Here is a 17,887-nt window from a genome sequence, read left to right on the forward strand (position 1 = left end):
ATCGTGGTCAAAGATGAAAAACTTGTTTTTGACAGAGAGAAGTGTGAATCTGGTATTACACACCAGTCATGCAAGAACAGAAAGGCATCCAAAAAGAGAAACCACCTTCTGGTTGGTGATTCAATTATAAGGGATGTAAATCTGGGAAAGGACACAGAGGTTTCCAAAGATGTCAGGTGTCTTCCAGGTGCTACTGCCAGTAGGGACAAGAAGCATATTTCTAAAATAATCAAGAATGCCAGCAAGGACTGTGATGTGGAGGCTATTGTACATCTTGGCACTAACGAACTGTCCCAAAAAGATGTATTCTCTGTGCAGAATGATTTCCCGAGCTTGGGGCAGGAACTTAGCAGAATAAGCTGTAGGCTTACCTTTTCAGAGGTTTTACCAGTGTATAAGGAGCAAAATGGAAAAGGCCAGCGTATAGCGCAATTCAGTATGTGGCTAAAGGAGTGGTGTAAAGGGGAAGGCTTTGGATATATTAGTCACGATGTCTGTAGCTGGTCCAATGAAAAAATGTACAAAAGAGATGGTTCGCATCCTTCAAAGAAAGGGACTGAGTTACTCAGCTATAAATTCACAGATTTTCTGGAGGAATATTTAAACTAAACAGCAGGGGCAGTGAGTTAATTGATATAGAAAATCCCTGTCCCCGCCAATCTAAAAATTATAGGGCTATCAATGCATGTAACATAGATGTGTGTGTGGACAAGAATATCAACCTTGCTGTCAAGCAAAATCAAGCTTCTATTAGCGAGTGCCACACAAAGTGCACTAACCAAATAGGTGGTAAGACAATAGGGGAACTCAGGCACCACACAGGTTATGTAGAAAGTAAACACAGGGTCAGACATAAAGGACTCAAATGTCTATACACCAATACACAGAGTATGAACAGCAAACAGGGTGAACTAGAAATTCAGGTTAATGAGGGCAGATATGATATTGTTGCCATTATGGAAACACGGTGGGATGAAGCCACAAATGGAACACACAGCTAGAGGGATTTAAATTATTTTAAAGAAACAGACCAAATAAAAGAGGTGGAGTTGCCCTCTATATAAGGAATAACTACATCTCTACAGAAATAGAGCACAACAATAATGAAAACTGTAAACCTGAATGCATTTGGGTCAATATAAAAGGGGAGGGGGGGAAATGACATTGCCTTAGGTGTATACTATAGGCCACCCAACCAAACAGAGGAAATAGATGAACTTTTTGCTAGTCAGCTAACTAAGATATGTAGGAAGCACATCACAATAGTAATGGGGGACTTTAACTACCCTGACATCAACTGGGAGACAAACACCAAGTGGAAGATCAAACAGATTCCTGACAAACCTAGCAGACAACTTTGTTACCCAAAAAGTAGAAAAAGGAACTAGGGCATTAGCCATTTTGGATCTAATTCTCACTAACAGAGATGAAATGATAGAAGGTGTTGAAGCCACAGGAACCTTGGGAGGAAGTGATCATGCAATATTGGAATTTAACATTATGGAAGCACAAGCAATAGAACACAGTCAAACTAGAGTCCTAAACTTTAAGACAGCTAATTTCAATAAACTTAGAGAGGGCTTGGGAAGGATTCCATGGATGAGAATCCTCAAGGGGAAAACAACTCAAGAAGCTTGGGAAATTTTGAAAAGTGAGATAATAAAAGCCCAGTCTAGCACAATACCAACGAAGAAGAAAAATAACAGCTCTCAAAAGAAACCAGTGTGGCTGCATAAAGAACTCTCTGACAAATTGAAAGATAAAAAGGACAAGTATAGAAAGTGGAAAGAGGGGTACATAACTAAGTCAGAATATTAGCAAATAGCCCGAGCCTGCAAAGATGAAGTGAGGAAAGCTAAGGCTCAAAATGAAGTAAGGCTTGCGACCAAAGTCAACAATAACAAAAAAAGCTTCTTTCAGCATGTAAAAAACAAAAAAGTAAAGGAAATGATTGCTCCATTAGTGGGTGAAAGTGGCAAGAAGGTGACAAGCAACAGGGAGAAAGCAGAACTATTTAACTCGTTTTTTGCATCTGTCTTTACACAAAGGGAAAAAATAGTCCAACCTACCAAAACCAGTGCCATAAAAAACAGAATAGAAACACAAGTTAAGATAGGCAAGAAAATGGTAAGTGAGCACCTGTCTAGTCTAGATGAGTTCAAATCACCAGGACCAGATGGATTACACCCCAAGGTTCTCAAGGAACTGGCAGATGTGATCTCAGAACCACTGAACTATATTTTTCAAAGATCCTGGAGCACTGGGGAACTACCAGAAGATTGAAAGAGAGCTGATGTAGTTCCCATCTTCAAAAAAGGAAAAAAATGGATCCAGGAAATTACAGACCTATCAGCCTGACCTCAATTACCAGGCTCAAGGTTGACTCAGCCTTCCATCCTTCCGAGGTAGGTAAAATGAGGACCCAGATTGTTGGGGGCAATTAAGCTGACTTTGTAATAATGCCACTTGGGGTGTGTGTGAAAGCCCTAATAAGCAGGCATATACATAGAATGAAGGCTACTGCTAAGCTTGTAAGCCGCCCTGAGTCTTCGGAGAAGGGCGGGATATAAATGGAATTAAAATAAAAAAAAATAAAAAATAAAAAAACTGGGAAGATTCTGGAACAGATAATCAAACAACGAATCAACAAGCACCTAGGAGGAGTGAAGACAAGTTAGTAATGGATTCCTTAACAGCAGAATAACTACCAAGATCAGGAATGACTTTCAGAGGTCTGACTGTACATAAGGTTAAAGATGCCAAACATGTCACTTTAATTATTATATTTTTTTATTCAAACATATAGTAAATAAATATTTTAGATGAGGAAGTGAGAAAATTTTTAAAATCAAGCTAATGAAAATTCCATTTCTTCCGAAGCTCTGCTGCAATTCTCAGAATTCTTAAAAGCCAAGAAAATTGCATGGAAGAACCTATTCACCTATTCCATATTAAAAAGTGATTTTCAGTTCTATCCAGAGGTGTCTCCTCAATTCATTAATTGATTAGATTTTTACCTTACCACAGTCTTCATGAATCTTCCATATTGTACAGCAGTGCCTTTTAAAAAAATGCCATTACTACAAGTTAGTATCATAAAACTGAAGAAAAACACAATAAAACAAATAAAAAATAAAAATGAAGGTAAACAAGAAATAAATCAGCAGGAATTTCTGACAGTCAATTGACTTTTTTCTACCCTGAATAAAGCAGCAGAAATACAGCAACTTACTAGTGAAATTGAGCCCAACATTTCTGTTGCTAAGCAAGATACAGGTGAAACTCAAAAAATTAGAATATCATGCAAAAGTTCATTTATTTCAGTAATGCAACTTAAAAGGGGAAACTAATATATGAGATAGACTCATTACATGCAAAGCAAGATAGTTCAAGCCGTGATTTGTCATAATTGTGATGATTATGGTGTACAGCTCATGAAAACCCCAAATCCACAATCTCAGAAAATTAGAATATTGTGAAAAGGTGCAATATTCTAGGCTCAAAGTGTCTCACTCTGATCAGCTAATTAAGCCATAACACCTGCAAAGGGTTCCTGAGCCTTTAAATGGTCTCTCAGTCTGGTTCAGTAGGAATCACAATCATAGGGAAGACTGCTGACCTGACAGTTGTGCAGAAAACCATCATTGACACCCTCCATAAGGAGGGAAAGCCTCAAAAGGTAATTGCAAAAGAAGTTGGATGTTCCCAAAGTGCTGTATCAAAGCACATTAATAGAAAGTTATGTGGAAGGGAAAAGTGTGGAAGAAAAAGGTGCACAAGCAGCAGGGATGACCGCAGCCTGGAGAGGATTGTCAGGAAAAGGCCATTCAAAAGTGTTGGGGACTTTCACAAGGAGTGGACCGAGGCTGGAGTCAGTGCATCAAGAGCCACCACACACAGACGGATCCTGGACATGGGCTTCAAATGTCGTATTCCTGATCTTTTAGTCCAAAGCAATCCTGTGTCTCCTAACAAGATTTTATTTTTACCTGGGCCAATAATGCTCTCCAGCAATTATTAGGGATTATAGCCATGGGAGAAAGAGCGCTTCAAACAACAGTTGCTACCTGAAAGCTTGATACTTCCTGAATCACAGAGGGACAAGTTTGAAAATAACAAAATCACGGTATCAGCCATAAAAACCCATGATTATTTACTACTGTACAGAATATCCCTGTCGATTTTTACATGCTTCTCTAATGAAATCCTAAAACAACCAGTTTTGTTTATTGCTAGTAAAAGGATTCTGTGGCATCTTTTATTTGAAACATAATTCATTGTGAATATACAAGAGACCAAAAGTTTTTCTCCCTTTTATAGTTTCTTGACTGCTTGTGAAGTATTTGTTTGTTCTGAAATAGATCTTTTAGGCCTTGAAGGAATGCAGTGATGGGAGAAGGAATGAATGACATTCTTTTTAAAAACCAATCCCCTTTGCAAATGAGTGCCATGTTCCTTTAGTTTTATTTCATACCAAGGAGCTGTCTTTCTCAAACAAATCTATGTGGTCGGGTTTATTCCCGTAGCAAAAGCCACTTTAATACTTCTGAGCTTGCATCAGTGGAATAAGTAGTGACTTCCTTATCCTGCCATTTGCTCCTGTAATGCAGTGGACAAATGCAGTCTGGCTTTGTAAGATAATTCTGTTTTATTCCTTGGGCTGCAGTTCCCTCAATCCTTTCCTGAATATATGTTGAATTAGAACTTTGTGTATCAAATGGCATCATTAGATGGTTGCTACCATTTTCTGATTTGGTGTTTCTTAATGCTTAGTGAGGATGGCTTGATTCTGTAAATCCTTTGCACCCTTTTAATTAGCCCCCAAGCAAAAGTAATGGTAAAGGCAATGCCAGTTGGCTTTATTATACCATCTAGCACAACTGTGGCTTAGGGGACTCATGCTAGGTGATAGATTTTTCAGACAATGATAAACATGTGATGGAAAGTAGGCTTAGATCAATTCCTAAACTTAATTCAGTAATATGCATTAAGGGAGTATGAGAGGACAGCCGGGTTATAATGTCCCTGAAAAGTCAGTTTTATGGGGTGTCATCTATTTACAAGGAGGAGGAGGGAGAGGTCGATGGTGACAATTCGGCCAATAATATCATGCACTTACAAAAACTATATAATTAATTTGTGTTGCAAAGAGTTTAGCCTTCAGGCAACCAATTTAAAAATAAATAAAATATTTATTTAGGAATCACTACTTCAGACAGGAAGGCAGTGCAGAGAGTGGTGAGGATGGCAGAAAAGATCATTGGGAGTTCCCTCCCTCCCTTCCAGGACATAGCACAGAAGCGTTGCTTGAGCAGGGTCCGTAAGATTATCTGGGACACTACTCATCCTCTTCACGACCTGTTTTCCTTGTTACCTTCTGGGAGGAGGCTTCATGGTATCCGTAGCAGAACATCCAGATTCAACCATACGTTTCATTCCATACAGCATTAACCTTGTGAACTCTCAGGCTTCCTCCTTCCATTATATATTCAAGATGGACAGTATTTAATATTTTATTGTTAGGTATATGTAGGGGTGTGGGTCTATACATATGTTGTATATAGTATGTTTTAGGTGTGTGTCATGTATGTGTTTCACTTTGAGAGCGGGCAACTAAATTTCATTTTTGATGTGTGCCGATGTGCCCACAGTAAAAAATGACAATAAAGATTATCTTATCTTTTCTTATCTTAGAGTTTGCATGCAAACCCCAGAACAATCACATCAGTTTGGGCTTCCAAAACCCGTTTCAGATTGATACATGGTTTTGACAAATGCTCCATTTCTCTTTGATCAATGAATAAAATAAGCGCTCCCAAAACTGAGGAAAAAAGATGGGTCATAATGTATCACGGCTGACAATCTCCAGATGGCTGAAATTATAGTTCTAATAATCTCTTGCTATTGGCCATATGACAGGGGCAGATGAGAGCTGATGTTCACAGCATCTGGAGAATACTAAGGTCACTTGCCTTTCTTATATCGCATTTTAATGTGCAAAGTTCCCTAACAACACTCCCAAAATAAGACATTTCTCTTTGAGAAACAAAGCTGTGTTAATGAGTTAATCATAGAGAAGAAAGTGTTCTAGCACTCTCCCAAAGTCTTATAGGCCCAAGCTCTAGGCTTTAAGTAGCCCCATCATGATCAGCACTTTCTATCTCACAGACAAATAAATTGGTAGTTAGGATAGCCATACACCAAATAAAAATGTTGTTTTGGAGCCAGTCAAGCTTGAGCTGCCTTGTTATAACAGAATAACAGAGTTAGAAGGGATCTTGGAGGTCTTCTAGTCCAATCCCCCCTGCTCAAGCAGGAGACCCTATACTATTTCAGAGAAACGGTTGCCAATCTCTTCTTTAAAACTTACAGCCATCTATATGGGCCGCCTATAGCCCCCAAATATTTTATAAGTCTCTTTTGAGAGGATTTTTGCATTTAATATTCCCAAACAGGTGGCTAGTTTTTACTGCAAAAATGGCAATGATCAAAGAACCTCATCAGTCCTCCTCTTCATTCATAGAGCTTGGCTCACAGAGCCACTTATGGAAAGTGCATGGGCCAAAATCCATATTAATTTGGTTGGAAAGGTAAAGGTAAAGGTTCCCCCGCACATGCGTGCTAGGCGTTTCCGACTCTAGGGGCCGGTCCTCATCTCCGTTTCAAAGCCAAAGAGCCAGTGCTTGTCCGAGGACGTCTCTGTGGTCATGTGGCCGGCATGACTAGACAACAAAGGCGCACGGAACGCTGTTACCTTCCCACCGTAGTGGTCCCTATTTTTCTACTTGCATTTTTACGTGCTTTCGAACTGCTAGGTTGGCAGAAGCTGGGACAAGTAACAGGCGCTCACTCTGCTACACGGCACTCGGGATTTGACCCGCCAAACTGCCGATCTTCTGATCGACAAGCTCAGCGTCCTAACCCACTGAGCCACCGCATCCCTAATTTGGTTGTAGGGATTGTGAAAAAAACTAGATGAGCAGAAAAGCTACTGGTCACCTGCCACTTTCGCGATGCCGTCTTAAAGTCTTTATGATCCAAGAACATACAGTGGAGTTTCTTTGGGCAGTTAAGTCACTAAAATTGTTTCAATCTCCCTTTTAAAAAATGGAGATGGTATGAAAGATATCTTATGAAACAAAGCATAGCCCCTTAAAGAATCGAAGGGAAAGAACGTGTAATGTAGGGTTATCTATGCACTATCTGCATTCTTCATCTAACATCACCAGTAGCTTTTAGGTTCGCAGCTAATAGTACATTTCAAACATTGTAAACCCATTACTGTTGGCATAACAGGCCATTACTTTGAAGAAACTAAGCATATGATATCATTCCTGTGTATTGTGATTATGAGAAAAAAGAAAAGCGTGAAATGTAGAAAACTGTTCACGTGCAACTATGACTTGGTATCATTTTTTATTTTTTTTATTTTTATTTTTATTCCATTTATATCCCGCCCTTCTCCGAAGACTCAGGGCGGCTTACAAGCTTAGCAGTAGCCTTCATTCTATGTATATGCCTGCTTATTAGGGCTTTCATACACCCCCCCCCAAGCGGCATTATTACACAGTCAGCTTATTGCCCCCAACAATCTGGGTCCTCATTTTACCTACCTCGGAAGGATGGAAGGCTGAGTCAACCTTGAGCCTGGTGGGACTCGAACCTGCACTAATTGCAGGCAGCTGGTGTTACTTAAGGAGGCATTAGCCCACTGCTCCACCAAGGCTCTTTCTTGGTATCACTCATGACTTGGTATCACTCACATTACGTTTTAGCCCATAGTTCTTTGCCATTGCTTTAACAAAATTTGTTCCATTACAAAATGCCGAGAATGGCAAGGTAGTGAAGAATTTCTTTGTCAAGTTTCTCTATGTGCCTTGATTGTGCAATGCAGGATAGATGTTAGAGCAGAGTGGGGAGAACACTGTCATCTACCACATATATTCTTACTTCACATTTAATTATTACTTTGATGGTTGGATTTGTAGATCAGTGTTGGCGATTGGAATTCAGCAGGAGCCTTTGCTAGACAATATGCTGCTGAATGTAAGCAGAGTGCAGAAAGAGTACTGAGCAATTCAATAACAGAGCAACGCAAGTTTTCAAAAAGATTGCAGATGTATTTGAAAAGCATAGATAGGTCTATCGACAGTCCTTAGCCATGGTAGCTTAATGAAAGCACCGCCTTCAATATCAATATACTAATGAACACACCCATAAGTGAGGATAAAGGAATGCAGGAGGGTTGTCGCCTTGTAAATTTTCAGAAACATCTGGCTGGCTGCAGATGGGAACTGAATAATGGAACAGATAAATCTGGTCAAAGGCCAAAGGCTCATCATCTTCTCTACTAATGCTCTTTCTTTTCCCTTTTTATCCACTTTCTGTTCACCCAGTGGCTAGCATTGCCACGTTGCTGCTCTCATTTAATATTTTTATAACTGCACATGCATGTTTTGGGACACAGTATATATATAGAGTACAGTGAATAAGTACAGTGAAAAAAATGGGACTAAAATTAAATATTGAATAGAACAGAATACAATACAATACAATACAACACAAAACAATGAAATACAGTGCAATACAATACAATACAAACTCATGACAAAAGGTAGAACAAACAGGTAGAATTGACATTGAAGATATTGAAGTGGTGGATAACTTCTGCCTTTTAGGATCAGCTATCAACAGTAAAGAACAAGCAGTCAAAAAAGTGCACCACAGACTAGCACTCAGGAAAGCAGCCATGAAGACCTTGGAAAAGATATTCAAATACAATGATGTACCTCTGCCTACAGAGATCAGAGTCATGCAAGCCTTGGGGTTCCTGGGACACGCTAGGGCAGGGGTGAGCATAAGGAGACATGGGAAATTGGGACTGTTGTGGAGTACCACCACTGCTGCCCCTCCCCTAATGCTGCTGCCACTCTCCTCCCAATGCTGCTGTTGCACACCTCCCCACCAGTGGTGGGCTTCAAATATGTGAACAACCAGTTCTCTGTGTGGATGCCACTTCCGGAAGTCCATTCTGGGCCTGGGCAACAAAAAAATTAGCTACCGGTTCTACCGAAGTGGTGCGAACTGGCTGAATGCCACCACTGCTCTCCACCCTCCAACATGCCTTGACCCCTCTGTTGAAGCTGCACTGACCTCCCACAACTGCTGCCTCACCCCTGACACTGCCAACGCCTTCCTCCCCACTGTTGCCAGTGCAGCAGGCCGGACTGGGACTGCCCATCAACCAAAAGGATCCCAAGGACTGTAAAATGCCCAGATCTGCTCTGTGTAAATGAAAATTGGATTTTAAAGGAATAGAATAGAATAGAATAGAATAGAATAGAATAGAATAGAATAGAATAGAATAGAATAGAATAGAATAGAATAGAATAGAATAGAATAGAATAGAATAGAATAGAATAGAATAGAATAGAATAGAATAGAATAGAATAGAATAGAAGCTGGAAGGGACCTTGGAGGTCTTCTAGTCCAGCCCCCTTGAACTTTGATTCCCTTGAACTTTGTCATTGGTTTCCTGAAAGTGCTGTGGACAACCAAGAAAACAGACCAATGGATGATTGAACAAATCAACCCAGTGTTCTCACTTGAGGCACAAATTGCCAGGCTCTAAGTATCCTACTTTGGACACATTATATAAAGATCCAGCTCTTTGGAAAATGCTCTAATGCTGGGAAAGGTGGAAGAAAAGAAGAGGACAAATCAGCAACAAAGTAGACAGATTCAATTACAGTGGCAAAAAACAGGCTAGAGATAGACCATCATGGAGAACAACTACATAGTCACAGGGAGTTGAAATTGACTTAATGGCACATAGTCAATATATGCAAATAGGAAGGTGCTGCAATATGCATACACAGTTTACACAGCAAAGCAACCTCTGTGCTGGAGTTCTACACGTTGTAGTATCCAATTTTATACTCCCAATTTTAATCTTCCCAGTCCACCTGTCAGTTGTTTCTGGAATCTTTGACTGTTGATGATGATCAAGAAGAGTAGATGGAGGATGATAGTGGCTCCAAAGCCAATAGAAATTGAGTGATTTTTTTTTAGCAAATCCACTTCTAATGTTGCTATTCTTCTTTATACATTTGGAGGAGACACGACTTTCCAATTTATTAGGTATTAGAAAGATGCTTACATTAGCCTTTACTGCCTCTTTTATGCTTAGAATGTTTCATTACTTGACTGACTTTTCAGCTCCGGAAATCATATCAAGCTTTCAAGATTAATTGGGGTTTAAAATCCAATCCAAATAAATTAAAGCAGGAACTAGAGCAGAGTTGGAACTCTGATATGAAAAATACCAGAGAGTATTGGTTTATCTTAGTTGTTTTTTAGGGATTTATTTTTTTGAAGTTTTACTTTCAGTAAAGAAAGTATAACAGTGAACAATGGCAGGACAAAAAGCCAGTGTTCTTTTACCAATTAGCACCACCCCGGAGAGCAGTTTGGCCTAGTGGGCTAAAGCCAGATAGATATCAGAAGACCGTGAGTCCTGCCTTAGGCACAGAAGCCAGCTGGATGACTTGGAGCTAGTCCACGGGTAGGCAACCTTGGCTTTTTTATGACTCGTGGACTTCAACTCCCAGAATTCCTGAGCCAGCTATGCTGTGGGAGTTGAAGTCCACGAGTCATAAAAGAGCCAAGGTTGCCTACCCCTGGGCTAGTCACTCTCTCTCTCTCTCTACCTCACTCATCTCAGATGGCTATCTGATCTTTGCTTAAAGTCTTCCAATAAAGCGAAACATACTATTTCAGGTATGTTCTCTTCTAATATCTCAACTTCCTGCTTGCCTGAAAGTTTCCCAGAGCATGCATCTGTTCTGGCCCTTCTAAGAGAAAACTTGCTGTATTCAACAGGCCTTTGATATATAGAGTACAGGTAGTCCTTATAGAGCCTGTCCTCAAGCAAATCTCGTGGTCATTATATAAGAATATGGTTCGCTCTGGGCTGGTTTTACTAAAGACCAAAAGTAAATGCCAGTTTTCAAGCAAAACTCTCATAAAATGCAGTCACATGACCATGGGACGCTGCAAGCAGCCACAAATGCAGGGCAGTTCCCAAGGGCCCAACATGCAGGCAGGTGACTGTGGAGAGGGCGGCCATCGGTGCTTCAGAACCAGGTCGTAACTACCTGCAGGGAGGTCTCTTGCAATTTTGAATGTTAAGCAATCAGTCGTAAGTCAAGGACGACCTATATAGCTGTGAGTCATTCCTACAGCATATTGTCTCGTTTTAAAACATTGTAGTTGGGTCCTTCCCTTCTTCCTTCCTTCCTTCCTTCCTTCCTTCCTTTCTCTTTTTCTTTCTTTCTTGTTGCAAATAGAGCAAATCTTTCATGTTGTTGGAACATCGTACGTCATCTGCTGTTTTGCCTTCCCTTTTAGGTGAAGGTGAAGGGAGGGACGAAGATGAAGTTCTCACTCTTTTGTACGACCCGTGCCTAAACTGCTACTTTGATCCCGAGACTGGAAAATATTACGAGTTGGCATAGATATGTGAAGAAATACGGAGCGCCACAAAGAACACAAACTCTGCAGCACCCGAGAGCCTTGGCAAATGCTGTTCTCCTTGCTCCAGAGGCAAACAGAGAAAGACTTGAAAAAGACCATGAAATATTTTGCCTCCTTTTTCCATTTCTGCTGTTTTTAATCAGAGTGCTTAGAAAGACCCTCTGACCTTTGTACACGTTTAATTTGTTCCTATTGTTTGCAGTATGAAAGATTCCTACATGTGAACTGAATTACACCAAATCAAAGATAGGTCCTGGATTTAACCTGTGAATGCTTGCATACGTTTTTATCACCTAGTCATTTTTTTTTAATTCCCTAGTCATTCAAAGACATATATGGCATCTTTGTACTTTAAAAATACAATGTTTAAAAAGAAGTACCTCCATCAGTTCTTTTCTTTTTTGTTCCTGCTATTTGTTAAAACAATATTCTTTAAAAAAAAGGGGGGGGTAACAACCACCTTAGAGCAGGCATGTCAAACTGTCGGCCCATGGGCCGGATGCATCATGTCATACTAAAAGTGTGCCCAGCCCATTGCCGGCAATGGGGGGGAAAGTCGTGATATGTCACGCGACGTCATGCAACGTCGCAAGTTTGATATGCCTGCCTTAGAGGATAATGTCAAGAATCAGGAGGATCTTGACAAAATGGAACAATAGGAAGAATACAGGAGAATAAATTTCAACAGAAAGAAATGCAAAGTCCTGCATCTGAGCAGGAAAAATCAAAGGTATGAGTACTGGTAGCCCTTCATTTACAACCAGTCCCTTAGCAATCATTCAGAGCTACAACGGAGCTACTTACAACCCAGATTGGAATTTTAGCAGCCAAACCTCCTGTGGTCACCTGATTGCATTTGGGTCACTGGACTACCAGCCCACATTTACGGGGGTTTGCATTCCCATGACCACAATTATGACATTTATTTCCAAAAACCGCTTTACTTTTAGTTTTCCATTTTCTGGCCAAAAAAAAATGCACATTACAGATAATTGATTAACCACAATGGTGATTCGCTTAACAGCTGCCGCAAAAGGGTCGTAAAATTGGGGCATGCTGACCCACTTAATAATCAGTACAACTTACAGCCAGAATTCCAGTTTCAAATATGAACGTAAGTGGCAGATTACCTGTATAAGACTAAGGGAGCCTGTTAGACGCATTTAGTGGATTCCTAGTTGAAATGAGCCAGCAGTGTGATGCAACTGCAAAGAAGAAGAAAATGTAATCTTAGTTTGCTTCAAAAGAAGTATAGTGTCAGGATCAGAAGCCATTCCTCATTCCTTTCTGTTGTGTTTTGGCTATCTCATACCCAAAATACTATATCCAGTGCAGCACTTTAGGAAAGGCGGTGACAACTAGGAGCATGTTCAGAAGAGAGAAAGGGCTTGGGGGAAAGATTCTAATGAGGAATGATTGACTGTGGACATGTTTAGCCGGGGGAGGGAAAAAAATTGTGGTTACATAATGGTTGCCTTCAAACATCTGAATGGCTATCATGTAGAAGAGAGACCAGATTTTTTTAGACTTGTTTCAGAAGACAGGACAAGAAAGGATGGGTTTAAATTATTCTGAATTCTGATTAAACATCAGGAAAGTTTTCCTAAGGTAAGTGTCATGGTTCCGATTAATGAGACAGTTCAAACAAAATTCAGGCATTTTTTTTAACTAAAAAGTCTTAATAATGAAACGCAGCATTGGCACTCATGGATGGATGTCAGAATCTGAAATCTCCTCCCCTAGCCCACCGTATCATACACAATTCCCACCCTTGTTTATACGTCATTAATCACATTGTCCAATTAGTTTTACATATGAAGTTTCACTTCCCTTTCTGTGCACGGCTATTTCTTATCTTCTCAAAATAGCCATTTGACATTTCCCTCCCTTCTGTGATTCAAAGCGAAGCAGTTTAAACAAAAGGCTGCCTCTTATATTGTCAGTGCAAAAACGCGTCAATGTTTGCAGCATTGACAGTAAGGTCTGTTCAACAATAGGACAGATTATCTCAAAGGTGCTTTTTCATGAGGCAACTGGATTTTCTTGTTGTTTTTTTCTTTGAAGAGGTTTCGCTTCTAATCCAAGAGGCTTCTTCAGCTGAAGAAGCTTTTTGGATGAGAAGCAAAACCTCTTCAAAGAAAAAATAAGAAAGTCCAGTTGCCTCGTGAAAAAGCACATTTGGGATAACTATGACCTAGATGACTGAGAATCTCCACAGACAATAGGACAGATTATTTCAGGGTATAGTAGATACTCTGTGGGAATACTGTTGTAGTGGATTCTTGCACATGTTTAACTTTTCTCTCTCTTTTTTTTTTAACCTTCAAATCAGTGTGGACTCCTGGTGACTGCTGGACTAGGCAAGCTTACAGTTTTCTTGGCAAGGTTCCCAGAAGCAGTTTGCCATTGCCTTTTTCCTGGGGCTGAGAGAAAGACTAAGGCAGGACAAGAAGCCATGATTGCCTGGTTTCTAGACTGCTGCCATCATCACTATACCAGACTGGCTTTCCCACATGCTAACTAGAGACAAGAAATAGTACCATTATCCAGACCTATTGATTAAAGCTATAAGAGATTAATTTCTGGTAACACCAAAAGGTGCCATGTTGAGATGAAAGGTAGAAAATTGTATTAAAAGTAGAAAGATCAGCAAACCCCTTTTCTGATCATTTTTACAACACAAGGGCACAATCTGAGGTCCCAGGCCACATGCAGCCCTTGATTTCTTCAGATGTGGCTCTAGAGATCTCAAAAAATGGTCATTTTTAATGATATAGAACAGGGGTGTCAAACTGCCAGCCCACGGGCTGGGCGCGTCACCAGGAAACCGGGCCCACCCCATTGCTAGCAATAGGAAAAAAGCTCCAACACGTTGCGCAACATACATGACGTCACAAGTTTGACATGTCTGGTGTAGAACATTATGAAGTACATAAGTGCAGAATAATCTCATTATATGATTGTGATTTTTATCAAAAGTAGACAAAAAGTTAAATTAAGAATAATTCTCTCCCGAATCCCATCCAATTCTAGAAGAACTCAACTTGGCTTTCCAAACTCATATGCTAAAAAATACCAAGATTTCCAAACAGCAATAGAAAAATTAATGTTAAAATTCCACCACTGGTGAATTTTGAGTGCTAATGAGTTGATCAAATCTTCCCAACATTTACCTTGCCTTATTTTCCCACAGTTGATTTTTAACACTCGCTGAACTCCATTCGTCTCAAGGAATTCAACAGACGGCTTCAGTCACCAGATACCTGGCCTTATCGGGAGTCCGATTTCTCAACAAGTGCAGCATTGGTACCGAACACATGATCTCATTTGACAAAGTCTCAAGCTTTGTGACAGTTTCCCTTACAGGATGTCACACCAGCTGCGATTGGATTCTGGGCTCCATGGCTCACTTGGCATATGGCATCTGAAAAATGACAAGGAAGAGAGTTTGATGCTGTTTTGTGTCTGCAAACCTTCTGGAACTGGTGGTTTGTAACAATAAGCATGAGAAGTCGCTCTGGCGATTTCTCTCCTTCTCATGGGGGGAAGCTTTTTGAAACGCAATGAAATGAAATGCAAATGTACCATGGAAGAGCTTTCCCCTCAGAAATAACTTGGTCATGGCTAACAGAAAGAGGAAGAAAACAAAAAGTACTAATGTTTTTAAAAGATACAGATGAATATTTGTAGGACTGAATTAAGTGTTTTGGAAGGAGAAGGAAGCAGGAAGAGCAGAAGCTCACTAAAATCCCTACACCGATACCTTGAAATGAGTTTATGGGTAAAGGTTGGATTTTCCAGCTGGCCCTTTTTCCCATTTTTTAAAAAATAAATACCAACATGATACTAATAGATCTTGCTGTTCTATTTTTTTTAGGTTCATTGTAAAATCCACGGATGGCTTTAAAAGGGGGGAAAAACATGAACTCTTGTTCCCTACAAATGGGAATAAATGGCAGATGGGTTAACTTTACGTTACTGTCCATTTGTAATTGCTTTTTTCCTTAAACAGCTGTGCTTTTTGATTAGTTATTCAAACTGGATTGTTGAGGAGTTTTTTTAAATAGCAGTAAGCATCTCCCCTCTGAGTGATATTTTGAAGCTTTGTAACAAAGATCCCGCTTTCCCAAATGTAACACATTCATTTAGATTGCAGTCTCAAATTAACAAGGAATCAGCAGTTACTCCAAATGGGAAAACAGTCTATACCTCTGAAACCAGGGCAGGAGTAAAATGCCACGATCTACCAGCCATGCCATCACTAAGTGGGCATTTGAGAAGCTTTGTATTATGTCCATTTGAACATACAATAATGTAAGAAAGAGCCATGTTCATTTAGAGTCAATTTTCCTATTAAGCACCATAAATATTACTAGCTTGAGTGTCGAGCCTCACGTCTGTAAAATCTCTTCCCTTGTGGCCGGATGTCACAAATATTTTTCAAAGATGTCCTGCTGCATGATCTGAGCATGGTGTAGCAGACCCAAGACCAGTCCCTCTCCTTCAGAACTTTCTTAGAAAAAGTAGCTCACTCCTTTTTGCTATAGCATATCAAGTGAAATTCCCTTGGCCAGCTTGAACTGTGCTTTCTGCTTCATTTGTACTACCAATTGGCTGGTACAGAGCAGAGAAGGAAGCATGGAGACGCTACCAATGACTGTCAGTCATTATATGCAATTATGTTTTTTGGTGGATCTAACACAGATGAGAAATGAAATGTCTTCTTCCTCAAAAAAAAATCAGTCCACTTGCTTTTTGGAAAAATGCACCTTTGAGACAACTACAGTCTAAAAGGACATGATACAGAAAACAAAAGGAGAGGGTGGAAAGGGTTGAGGAAAACATGCCTCAGTACCCCCACCACAGTAGATAAGATTCTGGAGAAAACAAATGCCGTGGACATTTTTCCCCAGCAGATGCAACAAGCATTGAAAATGATACAAGGAAGGAAGGAAGGAAGGAAGGGAGGGAGGGAGGGAGGGAGGGAGGAAGGAAGGAAGGAAGGAAGGAAGGAAGGAAGGAAGGAAGGAAGGAAGGAAGGAAGGAAGGAAGGAAGGAAGAAAAAGTTGTCATGTTGTTCTTATTCATAACTGCAGTTCTTGTTTTTGTTTAGCCAATGTCTTTAATCCCCATTTGCTGTCTTTCATAAAATACATTTAAAGTTGAGAAAATTGTAAGTCGAACCAGTGATACATCAGCCCTGCCGATGTTAGGAAATGGCTATAATTATGCAAATACCCCAGCTTTAAAACATGGATCTTGAGGATCAGGTCAAAAATAGCAATTGTCTCTTTTTTTTATTGAAAAGTTTTACAATACATTTTTAAATACAACCCCCCTCCTCCCCCTCCCCTCTCCCCAACCCCTCCCTACCCTACCCTCCCCCCTCCTCGACTTCCCAGAGCTGAATACAGGGTATAAAAATACAAACAAGCATAATCTAAAATATGCTAACAATAATAAGACATTAAATTCTGTCGCACTTTAACTCTCCATCGTCAAAATATTAATAAAATAACTACTAACTAGTTATACATCATATAGATCCAGTACTTATTCAAATGCTAAATGAAACTTTTTAGTCCCATATTTATTCTGAATATATTCAATCCATCTCCTCCATTCCACAATGTATCTCTGTTGCGATTGGTCTTTCAAATATGCTGAAATCTTGCCATTTCCACCAAGTTAGAAACTTTTAAAGTCCACTCTTCTATAGTCGGCAGTTCTTCCTTCTTCCAATATTGCGCTACTAAAAGTCTCGCTGCCGTAAGTAAATTCAACATCAACTTAGTATCTATAACAGTAGTATCAGTAATAATACCCAATAAAAACAATTGCGGAGAAAACTTTATCCTTTTCTTAAATATCTTTTGCATATTCCACCAAATTTTGATCCAAAAAGCTTTAACCTTTTTACAAGTCCACCATATATGAAAATACGTTGCATCCTCACAACCACACCTCCAACATTTGGGCTGGCAGTTCGGATGCATACTTGCTAATTTTTTAGGATCTAAGTGCCACCTATAAAACATTTTATAAAAATTCTCTCTTAAATTTTGGGCCTGTGTAAATTTTACATTTCTAACCCAGATCTTTTCCCAAGTGTCCATTGTTATAACTTTTTGAAAATTCTGGGCCCACTTTATCATACAGTCTTTAACAAGTTCCGTTTCTGAATCAATTTCTATCAATACATTATATATCCTTTTTATATGTGCTTGACCTTGATCTCTAATTTGTTTTACCAAATTTTCATCAGTCATCGAAAAACCAATTGTCTCTTCATCAATAGAAGTCTAATCCAGACAAAGTCCATTTTGGGTCTCTGGCTCTGAGATAAACCACA

At 39.8% G+C, this 17,887-nt stretch overlaps 1 protein-coding gene across 1 annotated transcript in view; it reads left to right on the forward strand.

Annotated features, from left to right (window-relative positions):
* Positions 1-11,545, forward strand: part of CFAP20DC (CFAP20 domain containing) — a gene marked incomplete at its 5' end in the record, with an annotated part of 184,909 nt that extends 173,364 nt beyond the window's left edge. Inside the window, one exon of the mRNA XM_081319078.1 lies at positions 11,410-11,545. Coding sequence (XP_081175204.1) covers positions 11,410-11,516 — 107 coding nt within the window. The 3' untranslated portion in view covers positions 11,517-11,545. The remainder of the gene's footprint in view (positions 1-11,409) is intronic.
* Between the last annotated feature and the right edge of the window lie 6,342 nt (positions 11,546-17,887).

This window comes from Vipera berus, assembly GCF_964194415.1.
Source record: "Vipera berus genome assembly, chromosome: 2".
NCBI classification, from domain to species: domain Eukaryota; kingdom Metazoa; phylum Chordata; class Lepidosauria; order Squamata; family Viperidae; genus Vipera; species Vipera berus.